This window comes from Polypterus senegalus, chromosome 3, assembly GCF_016835505.1.
Source record: "Polypterus senegalus isolate Bchr_013 chromosome 3, ASM1683550v1, whole genome shotgun sequence".
Classification (NCBI taxonomy): Eukaryota; Metazoa; Chordata; class Cladistia; order Polypteriformes; family Polypteridae; genus Polypterus; species Polypterus senegalus.
The window spans coordinates 27563206-27575407 of NC_053156.1; the positions used below are offsets into that span (position 1 = coordinate 27563206).

General features: G+C 42.3%; 1 protein-coding gene across 6 annotated transcripts in view; it reads left to right on the forward strand.

Moving 5' to 3' along the window:
- hdac7a (histone deacetylase 7a) overlaps positions 1-12202 on the forward strand; it is a 278061-nt gene that overhangs the window by 200706 nt on the left and 65153 nt on the right. For 5 of the 6 annotated variants that reach the window (XM_039746851.1, XM_039746854.1, XM_039746853.1 and 2 more), the window contains 2 exons: positions 8763-8967; positions 9075-9208. In XM_039746851.1, the coding sequence (XP_039602785.1) occupies positions 8763-8967; positions 9075-9208 (339 nt within the window). The remainder of the gene's footprint in view (positions 1-8762; positions 8968-9074; positions 9209-12202) is intronic. The other variant, XM_039746852.1, reaches the window with a different exon arrangement.

Below are 12202 nucleotides of genomic sequence, written 5' to 3' on the forward strand. Positions count from 1 at the left end.
AGACGGTTCTTGTAGCCATCTACCAGTCTTCGACATCGGTCTGAGGAAATTTTACCCCACTCCTCAATGCAGAACTTTTTCAGCTGTGAGATGTTTGAGGGTTTCTTGCATACAGCCCTTTTCAAGTCACCCCACAGCATCTCAATGGGATTCAAATCTGGACTTTGACTTGGCCATTCCAGGACCCTCCATTTCTTCTTTTCCAGCCAATCTTTGGTTGATTTACTAGTATGTTTTGGGTCATTGTCATGTTGCATGGTCCAGTTCGCTTCAGCTTTAATTTTCTAACTGATGGTCTCACATGTTCTTCAAGCACCTTCTGATACACAGTAGAATTCATCGTGGATTCTATGATGGTGAGCTGACCAGGTCCTGCTGCAGCAAAGCAGCCCCAAACCATGACACTTCCACCTCCATGCTTCACAGTTGGTATGAGGTTCTTTTCTTGGAATGCTGTGTTTGGTTTACGCCAAACATGTCCTCTGCTGTTGTGTCCAAATAATTCAATTTTGGACTCATCTGTCCAAAGAACATTATTCCAGAAGTCCTGGTCTTTGTCAACTTTATCTCTGGCAAATGTCAGTCTGGCCTCGATGTTTCTCTTGGAAAGCAAAGGTTTCCTCCTTGCACACCTCCCATGCAAGTTAAACTTGTACAGTCTCTTTCTGATTGTAGAGGCATGTACTTCTACATCAACAGTAGCCAGAGCCTGCTGTAGTTCTCGAGATGACACTTTAGGGTTTTTGGAGACCTCTTTTAGCATCTTGCGGTCTGCTCTTGGGGTGAACTTGCTGGGGCGACCAGTCCTGGGCATGTTGGCAGTTGTTTTGAAAGCCCTCCACTTGTAGACTATCTTCCGGACAGTGGAATGGCTGATTTCAAAATCTTTTGAGATCTTTTAAATCCCTTCCCAGACTCATAGGCTGCTACAATCTTTTTTCTGAAGTCCTCTGACAGCTCTTTTGTTCTCACCATGGTGCTCACTCTCACTTCAACAGTCAGGAGCACACCAAACTAAATGTCTGAGGTTTAAATAGGGCAAGCCTCATTCAACATGCAGAGTAACGATCTACTAATTATGTGCACCTGGTGTGATATACCTGTGTGAGATCTGAGCCAATTTAAGAGGGAATACATGTGAGGGTGTCCTATCTTTTTCCTCAGTTAGAATAGGCATTTTGTAGAATGACATTTACAGAAGATCTTGAAAAGACTTTTCTTCAGTTTTCTTTGTTTAGTTGGATTACTTTAATCTCTCTGTATTGTTGAAACGGAGATGAAATAACCATTTATTAAAAATGTTACAAAAAACCACATGCTTTCAAAGGGTGTCCTAATGTTTTCACATGACTGTAATACAGAAACTGGAGTTCCCTGTGTTTATATAGACACCAGGACAAAGGCAACATTGGAAAACCTTTAAGTGAGACATGTTAAATGTAAAAAAATAACAGACCTCTTCAGGCTAAGGTTCATTTAACAAGAGAGAACAACAATGTCCGGTCAAGATCTTTTGAGAAGATGACTGTCCAACAAAGTCTTTTGAAGTTTCTGAAGAGTTTTTTTCATACAATTTGGGTCTGTAGTCAGGTTGTCTGTGTCAGTCTGAGAGATGCAAACAATCCTCATATCTGGCCATAAGACTCATGTCTCTATTTACACCATGTTTTAAATTTTAACATGAGTTTAACTTCCCATTCTTTTCTCTCTTGCTGTGTTTTGAAGTTACCCATAAGCACGGTGACTTCAAAGTCCGTTTCACAATGTCCATGGCTGTTGAGGTGGGCTGCTACAGGAACATCTGCGTTGCCACGTTTAATGTGGAACCTGTGGAAATTCATTCTCTGACGTAGTGTTTGTCCAGTTTCTCCCATATAGAGTGCAGTGTCAGATATTAGAGGGCAGGGAAGAGTGAAGTAAATCTGCAAACAGCAGGAAGAACCTGAACTTTATTCATTTTAGAGCATCAGAAGGCAGCAAATAATTAAATTACACTCACAAGTGGCAAGAACCTGCACTTTACCACACATGATTTCCATTAGTGGGTCACAAAACATTAAAGTAAAGTCAAAAACCACAAAAACTTGCACTTTACTTTCCCTTGTTAATCCCACTAGAGGGTGGCAAAGATTAAAATTATTCTCTAAAGACAACAAGTGGCAGTTTCATAATTAATTCAATCATGTCTACTAGAGGGCTGCAGAGTGCAGACTTTGGGCAGGTTTATACCTCACATGACAAGACGTGTGCTCCTGCGGACCCTACTGCTCCGCAAGTGGTTTAAATTTTCGCACAAAATTTATGTAAATCTCTTTCCTTGACTCTCATTGCAGCTGTAGTGTATATCATACTGTGCAAGAGGAAGTTCAACAGATTGAGTGTCCTCCTTGAATGAACAGTTCACTCCTTACCACTAGGTGGCACTTGTTTCCTAAGAGTAGCCTAATACTTCAGAAATGCCTCTCAAACTGTACAAGATGTCAATTAAGCAGATTTTTTTTTAAATTTGAATGAATGTTTCCCTCTTTACCACTAGGTGTCACTGTTTCCTTGGGGGTGAAGTAGAGTAAATATATCTGTCATGTATATCACTCTACTATAGAAGAATATTCCTGCAATAATGAAATGCAATCCAACACATTCACTACTTTAAAATGCTTATATATGCACTTGGTGAATTTCATTTTGGCTCATTTTTATGGTGTCATATTTACAAAACCTATCAACTGAATGATCGATTGCTTTTTAGCTATAGCAGGCAATTTTCATGCGAGTTTACTTCATGTCCATATAGATCATGTGTCATAACTTAAAGCAAACAAACGTATTGCATTTCACTCTGCGGCTACTCCGAGTGGGTTGCATTTTGATTCAAGACCACACCAATCAGACCAAAAGCGAGCATAATCAAATGACCAATCGGCATCAAGAGGCGGGACAAGGGGTGTGAGCAGTTGACGAAGGAGGCGTTCCACTTCTAAACGTTTCTGTGTTCTGGCAGCGAGTGTGAGTGTCGTCAATGTGGGGCGATTTAACTGAAATGGTAAAAAAGATGTTTCAGGTCTTACTCGTGTGTTCAGCTGTCCTGAAGTTGTTGTCTTTTTATTCATGTTAAATTAAGCAGTGTGGTTACATTTGCAATGTGTACGTTGTTGGTGGTTTGAACGAAATGCTGAATGTAGCGCCACCAAGCTTGATTTCTTCGTCGCTTTCTACTCCTGCCCTCTGGGATAAACAGATACTTGTTCCCATCTTTAAACACTGGAGAGAATGAAATTGTCATTTACATCCCTGTTCAGTGAGCCGGCGGACCATCTGCCTTATCAACTCCACGTTACCCCAGTTATTAGGCGTTGATCGGTCATTTGGTTTACCTTCTGTTCTTGCACGACTAATGCGTGGTCTTGAATTGAAACGCAGTCCACTCTGAGGCTTTGCTTTAAGTCGTGACAAACGTGATCGATGGACACGAATTGAAACGCAATATGCTGTTGTACAGCACTTTAAACTGCCGCTGTACTGAAAAGCAATCAATCATTTGGTTAACATGTTTTTTAATTATGGCAGTATTTAGTACGCCAGGTGCATATGTGGCACTTTGCAGTGCAGTTAACACTTGGATTGCGTTTAATGTTAGCACAAATAATCTGTTCAATACAAAAGTGGAGAGAGGTTTTGTTTTAGTTGAGTGAACTCTGATCTTGTTAGAACAGTAGAACATCAGAGCAGTCTGGACAGGAGTAGGCCATTCAGCACAGCAAAGCTTGCCAGGCCTGCCCACTGAATTCTTCTAAAATAACATCAAGTCGAGTTTTCAAAGTCCTCCTGTCTACCGCACTACGTGGGCACTTATCCCAAGTGTCTGTGGTTCTTTGTGTGAAGAAAAACTTAGCAACGTTTGTGTGAAATTTCCCCTTCAAGTTTCTGTGTCCCCGTGTTCTTGATGAACTCATTTTAAAGTCACCGTCTCGATCCACTGGACTAATTCATTTCATAATTTTAAACACTTCAGTCAGGTCTCCTCTTCATCATCTTCTTCTTAAACTGTAAAAGCTCAGCTCTTTTAATCTTTCCTCATAACTCATCACCTGTAGTCCCTGAATCAGCCTAGTCGCTCTTCTCTGGACCTTTTCTAATGCTGCTATGTCCTTTTTGTAGCCTGGAGACCAAAACTGCACCCAGGACTCCAGATGAGGCCTCACCAGTGTCTTATAAAGCTTGAGCAGAACCTCCTGTGACTTGCACTCCACACATCAAGGCGCTATATAACCTGACAGTCTGTTAGTCTTCTTAATGGCTTCTGAACACTGTCTGGTAGTTGATAGCGTAGAGTCCACTATGACTCCTAAATCCTTCTAATAAGGTGGACTCTCGATTTTCAGACCATCCATTGTGTATTCAAGCCTCACATTTTTGCTTCCTATATGTAATACTTTTGCTTCCATTAAGTTTTTCATCATCCACAAATCTGCCCAAGACTGTCTGCTATCCAAGTCCCTTTGTGATGATTCAACAAATCTGCCAACCTTTCTTGGTTATCATTTACAAACTTAACCAGCCTGTTACTTATATTCCCATCTAAAGGATTTATATACACTATATTGCTAAATATATTGGGACTCCCCGCCAAATCATTGAATTTAGGTGTTCCAATCACTTCCATGGCCCGAGGTGTATAAACTCTGTAAAGCATGTGAATTTACCCTTGGGATTAATAAAATCTATCTATCGATCTATCGATCTATCTATCGATCGCACCTCGGCATGCTGATGGCTTTGTGAAAGAATGGGTTGCTCTCAGTGAATTCAAGCGTGGTACCATGATAGGATGCCACTTGTGCAAGATGTCCATTTGTGAAATTTCCTCATTACTAAATATTCCACAGTCAACTGTTAGTGGTATTATAACAAAATGGAAGCAATTGAGAACAACAGCAACTCAGCCACAAAGTGGTAGGCCACATCAAATCACAGAGCAGGGACAGCGCATGTTGAGGTGTGTAGAAGTCGCCAACTTTCTGCAGAGTCTAACTACAGACCTCCAAAAGGTCAAGAACAGTGCAGAGAGCTTCATAGAATGGGTGTCCATGGCCGAGCAGCTGCAGCCAAGTCTTATGTCACTAAGTGCAGTGCAGGACGTCAGATGCAGTAGTGTCAAGCCCACCACCTGCCACTGGATTATAGAGCAGTGCAGTCGTGTCCTCTGGAGTGACGATTCACGCAATCCGATGGACAAGTCTGGTTTTGGCATTTGCTAGGAGAACGAGACTTGCTTGACTCCATTGCGCCAAGTGTAAAGTTTGGTGGAGGGGGGATTATGGTGTGGGATTGTTTTTCAGGGGTTGGACTTGGCCCCTTAGTTCCAGTGAAAGGAACTCGTGATACTTCAGCATACAAAGCCATTTTGGACAATTTCATGCTGGCAAATTTGTGAGAACAGTTGGGGATGGCAATATGACTGCGCACCAGTGCACAAAGCAAGGTCTATGAAAGAAATGGAGGAGTGGGTTTGGTGTGGAGGAACTTGAGTGGCCTGCACAGAGCCCTGACCTCAACCTGACAGAACACCTTTGAGACTACGAGCGAGCCAGGCCTTCTCGTCCAACATCAGTGCCTGACCTCACGAATGTTCTCCTGGTCACAAATTCCCATCAACACACACCTACACCTCGTGGAAAGCCTTCCCAGAAGAGGGGAAGCTGTTATAGCTGCAAAGGGTGGGCCAACTCCATATTAAAGCCTACATAGTAAGAATGGGATGTCATTAAAGTTAATGTATGTGTAAAGGCAGGTGTCCCAATACTTTTGACAATATCGTGTATATTTCCATCCAAATCGAACACCAGGTCTCGCTGTTTCTTTCCTAACGTGTATCACACTACAAAAGTGGAAGTGAACGAGATCTGAATTACCTGAAAGAACGCCCCCCCCAATCACCGTTCGGTGTCGTCTTTCAGGTAGTACAGTCCTGGAGTACCACTGTGTCTTTGGCACACCCGTATCTCTACTGCTCATAACTAATCGTCACACTTTGGATACATTAATGGAGTAAACTGCAAAGGTTAAATTAAAAGAATATGGTAAAACATTTAAGGATATTGCAAGAAATGCAAATTTCTAAATTTTCTTTGCATATAAATATTCTTGCAAATATTTCTGAATGCAAAATAAGAGAAGAAAAAGAATAATTAAACCAGCAGCCATACCACCTGCACCTCAGAAGAGGTCACCCACGTGAAGCTAAGCGTGTTCAGGCCCGGCCAGTACTTAGATAGGAGACCACCTAGGAAAAGCTGGGGTTGCTTCTGGAAGATGTTTTGACGAGGCCAGCAGGAGGCACTTAAACGGGACACTGTGCTGTGTAAAAATGGTGCCGACCTTTGGATGAGACATAAACTTGAGGTTCTGACTCTCTCTGTGGTCTTAAAAGATCCCTGGGCATCCTTTGTAAAGAGCAGGGTGTATCCCGATGTCCTGGCTAAATTGCCCACCACAGCTGGGTCATTCTGGCCCCCTAATCACCCCCTTGTCTCAAGTTCTCTCTCTCGCCACTTCACCACCTGAAGTGCTCTGAGTAGTGAGAAAAGTGCTATATGAAGGTGAAGAATTATTAATTTTTATAAGAAGTGTCCAAAGAGAAATACAGGCCATGAGCCACTGTGTTGCTTATTCTTTGCCATTAGAGGGTGCCGGTGAGCTATGTCTTCAGCCCTCCTTAATAATAACTTGAGATGGAGAGTGGCAGTATGTTGCAATCTTGTTACATTTTGAAAGTCCTTAATTCTTTCCATTAAATGCATTCAGTGAGCTGACTTCTCCATATTGCTGTTCTCTGCCATGAGGAGATGCTGGTGACCTGCATGCTTAGTCCTTCTTAACAATAATTTAGGATGGAGAGTGGCAGTACATTGCAGTCTGAAGACATTTAAAATTGTTAATTATTTACAGTAAATGAAGTCTGTGAACTGCCAGGCTGCTTATTCTCTGCCATGAGGAGGTGCTGGTGAGCTACGTCTTCAGTCCTACTTAATAATAATTTGGGATGGAGAGTGGCAGTACGTTGTAGACTGAAGACATTTAAAGTTGCTGTTAGTGAGAAGTCAAGCACAATGATCCTTTTTATTGACTAACTAAAAAGATTACAATATGCAGACTTTCGAGGCAACTCGGGGGCCCCTTCTTCAGTCAAGGTGTAATACAGAAACTGGAGTTCCCTGTGTTTTATATAGACAAAAGGAAAGATACAACCTTTAAGTGAGACATCTTAGATTTAAAAAATTAATAGAACTCTCCAGGCTAAGATTCATTAAGTAAGAGAGGAGAACAATGTATGGTCAAGATCTTTGGATACGATAACTGTCCAACAAAATCTTTTGAAGTTTCTGATGAGTTTTTCCATATAATATGGCTCTGTAGTCAGGCCATAAGACTCATTTCTCTATTAACACCATGTTGCAATATGTAAAATTTTAGCATGAGTTTGACTTCCTATTCTTTTCTCTCCTGCTGTTTTCTGACTTCAACAGCCATGGACACTGTGAGAGGAACTTTAAAGTGGTGAAGAGGTTTTGCATCTCTCCGACTGACACAGACAACCTGACTACAGACCCACATTGTATTGAAACTTCAAAAGACTTTGTTGGACAGATCTTGACCATACATTGTTCTCCTCTCTTGCTTAATGAATCTTAATTTTTTACATTTAAGATGTCTCACTTAAAAGATTTCCAATGCTGTATCTGTCCTGGCGTCTATATAAAACACAGGGAACTCCAGTTACCTGAACAAGGGGCCTGACTTGCAAATTGTGATCTTTTTAGTTAGCCAATAAAAGGGGTCATTATGCGTGACTTCTCACTATTACATCCATAATGGCTAACATGTTGTTAGGAATTTTCAGTCCAAGCTGCTGTGCTTCTTATTTTTTTGACATGAGGGGGCATCGGCGAGTGACATGCCCTGTCTTCATTAATACAGTACAATACAGTGCAGATTATTTTTGTTTAGCGTTTTTTACTGACTGCTGTGAACAAAGTCTTGGGTAAAATGCAAGTATAGATTAAACTATTTACTAAATAGCATTTTGTGATGGACAGTGGCAGTATTTTGCAGTCGTGTAACATTTTTGTATCTAATATCATCCACCCATCCATTATCCAACCTGCTATATCCTAACTACAGGGTCACGGGGGGTCTGCTGGAGCCAATCCCAGCCATCACAGGGTTGCAAGGCAGGAAACAAACCCCGGGCAGGGCGCCAGTCCACCGCAGGGCTATATCTAATACTTTTCTTTAAAATGCATTCAGTGAGAAGACTGCTCCATGATTCTACTCTCTGCCATTAGGGGGCATCAGAGTGCTGTTGTACTGCACAATCCTCCTTAATAATAATTTGGGATGGCGAATGTCAGTATGCTACTATCTGTGTTGTGCATCATGTCATCCATACAGGAAAGAGCTGTAAGGTTATGGTGTTTGTTCTCCTTGTCTCCACTAGAGGGCAGTGATGTGTTGCTTTTCTAATGCTGTTGAGTAGAGTGGAATTGAACTGAGTATGTTAGGTTATATGGGAAAGATGACTTACTGTGTCCATCAGAGGGTTGCTTTCCCTTGTGTGTTTACTGCCCAGTACCACTAGAGGGCAGTCAAAGAAGTCCATAGCGTTGATATCAGTGGCTCACTGACTAAATTGACAACCTGGGACTTTCACCCAAATGCCGTGCTTAATTTACTGTACCTCACCCTTCTTTTGTCCTCCACAGCAGTCGTTACTTTGGGAACACCAAAAGCAGCAGTTCCGCAGACACACGGCCCAGATGGAGAACCTCGCAGTCCCCATGGTGCTTGGGGCTCATCGGCCCCTCTCCCGCGCCCAGTCCTCTCCGGCCTCTGCCACCGTGTCACTCCCCGAGAAGACTCTCACTCTTCCTGTGCAGGAGAACCCCACCAAACCGCGCTTCACCACAGGTACCCTAGTGATGTATGATGTGCTGATTGTGTGTCCGCCCTCCCACCCTGAAATGTCCAGCTCCCGATGACTTTGAATCATCTTCTTGTTCTGCTTCTGCCTGCAGGCATTGTGTACGACTCCCAGATGTTGAAACACCAGTGCACATGCGGCGACAACAGCACACACCCCGAACACGCGGGGAGAATTCAAAGCATCTGGTCACGGCTGCAAGAGCGAGGACTGAGGAACCAGTGTGAGGTACTGTCAGAGGGCCGGCGGGGTCAAAGTACTCAATGGACGTTGGCAAGAGGGGATGTGTTGGTCTGCAATGTAATGAGTCAGATGTTGCTCACCGTAAGGTGTATGCCAGGGACTTCCTGCCAGGCTGAATCAGCTGGCATGAGCCAGAACCGAGGCTTGGAGAGATGTTTGTCACATCCTGGGCAATATGGCCTGGCCTTTTAGGTTGGGGTCAAGAGCCTGACAAGTTCAACTGTGGGAGTGGAAGATGAACTGGTGTTTAAGACCAGACCTCCTGGCTTCTGTGTTTTCTTGCCATATCATCTTCTGTTGGGTTTAGCACCCTACCCAATGCAAAAATGGGCCCTGTGTGGCTCTGTCCAAATTCAAGTAAATTCAGCACAGCAAGGTCCTTACTTGCTTGTCTCCCACAGACTAGCAAAACACCAAATAGTAAATCAGACGGCATTTGTTTAGTCGACTTGATAGAGAGAATAATCACTTGTGAGGTGTGGTTATATGGTGGTCAGTATGAGCAGGTGACGGAAAACCGTATGACCTGAGCAAAAAAATGTTCTGAGAGTGGACTGAGTGAGAAGGTCCAGGTATTTAATGATACTGCTAGGCTTGGATAAACTGTGTCACCATGAGCTCCCTCCATAGTTCTTAACAGTAGTTGTAAGTGTCATGGAGGTACAAGAAAGCGCCGATCATCCTGCTATGCCGTTTAGATAAACCCTATGTTGTAATTGCTAGATTAAAAAATACTATCTCTTGGGTATTTGGACAAAAATCCATTCCACTTTACATAAAGGAGTTGCTATAGTGGGATGTCCTAGCTCTAGCTACTATATTAGTCACAGGCCATTCGCAAACAATTTTGTTGTTTTTGAACAACTCTTTAGTTAGTGACGCAAATCGATTTGCAAGCATGAATGGATCCATTCAACAGATCTCCATAGGAGTGCTGTGGTGCATACGTCCTGTCCTTGGCTTGTCTTGTTTCATAGGTAGGTAGATGCGTAAAGCTTATGTACAAGTCGCACCACTCTGATTCATGATTCTTGGTCACTTCACTTATGATTCTTTCGACATCGAACGAGAATTCTCGCTGATGATCATACAAGTACGGTACAGCAACAACACCTGCTAGAATACATTGTTTGTCTTCTGTACAGTTTATTAGATTTGTTGACAGCAGAATATATAAACACAATATTAGAGTAGCATGTTTAACAACACAAAATTAAACCAATTTCAAACTATTAATTTACTTTAATGCACACATTTTTACATCTCACTGACTGTAGCTGCATGTGTCATTCATTGATTCTGTCAACTTGGAACAGAGCCATCACCCAAAATGAGTCTCACGATTCTTGTTTGTTTGATTCACATATGAATCATTACCCGAGGACAAGGTGCCTGATTCACATTTGAATCATTACCTGAGAGTTTTTGCTCATTTGATTCATGAATGCATCATTACCCGAGAATGAGACACCAGAGTCTCGTTCATTTCATTTGTGCTGGAATCATTACCCGAAAAAGAGGCGCCAGATTGTCGCTCATTTGATTTGTGTAGGAATCATTACCTGAGAGTTCTTGTCCATTTGATTCATGAATGAATCATTACCCGAGAATGAGGCACATTATTTTAATTCATTGGATTCATGAACAAGCCATTACCCACGAACGAGTCTTATGATCCTTGTTTATTAGATTTACCATTGAATCATTACCCGAGAAAGAGACACCAGAGTTTCGTTCATTTGATTTGTGCTGGAATCATTACCTGAGAATGAAGTGCACGATTCTCATTAATCTGATTCGCAAATGAATCATTACCTGAGGATGAGGTGCACGATTCTCATTTGTTAGATGGAATGAATCCTTTCCCGAGACCGAGTTACACAATTCTCATTCACATGTGATTCCCTGATGTTTTGTCTTATTTTAATTATGCATTTGATGTCATGTCGATGGGGGAGGGAGTGTCCAGACGTTAAGCAGTGTGACATCATCAACGTGATGGTGCCTTGTGTACCTGACGCTCTTTCTGAGAACATCTCCAGTTGCCTTAGTGTTGATTTGTTGGTTTAGATCTCTTTTTTGTTACAAGTCAGATAATTTTTTATGTGTCTAATACATTATTCCCCATTACGAACAGTGACTGTTTTAGAAGTCATTTTCACCAGGGAACATTATTTAATAGTTTTGATACTTCGGAATAATGTAGTAATGTAGTTTTTTACTAAAGGTACTTTTTGTTTATCATGTTGCCATTTTATTTTATTATGCAATGATGTCCCCGGAAGTGCTGATGTCACTAGTGCAACACTTTAAAAGCCAACACCGCATGTCTTAAGGTGTCAAAGACTGCTAAACTCTTTTAAATGTCAAATGTTCAGTTCCAAAACAGAGGCTTACGGTCAGTGCTGGTCAAAGCCCATTTGGAGCCCTATGGGTGGTGTTTGATCATCACCCTTCATTGCCCTTAGTGGGTAGTCGGTCTTATTAGACTTCTACAACCTGTGGGGCTTGATGTCCAGAGCACACACCCCTTCAATACCATAAATGGCACCCATTTGTGCATATACCACAGACTTTAAGGACCACTCACCCCTTGGTGTATGGAGCATGTGCACTTTTACTTTCATAAGCGGCAGCCAGCGGGTAACAGTGCCCACTCAGTATCATCAGAGGTTGACGACTGTTGGCATTCACTGATTATCCTCATATTTTGACAACCGAGTCGGGGTGATTCCCTCTCCCTTTTTGGAGGGTGCGCAAACGTTGCCCCCTTGTGGTCATACTGCGGACATTATCATCACACTTCTACAGCCCAGGTGCAGGGGGCAGGGCACACCCCTTAACATTCATAAATATCGCCCCTCAGATGATGGCACCTATGTTGCCTAATGGGTGCACCGGCTCTGCTTACGAATTTTGCACTAACGTTCTACTTTTCATTAAAGTATAATAGAATTCAGGACATTTTTCTACCTGTTT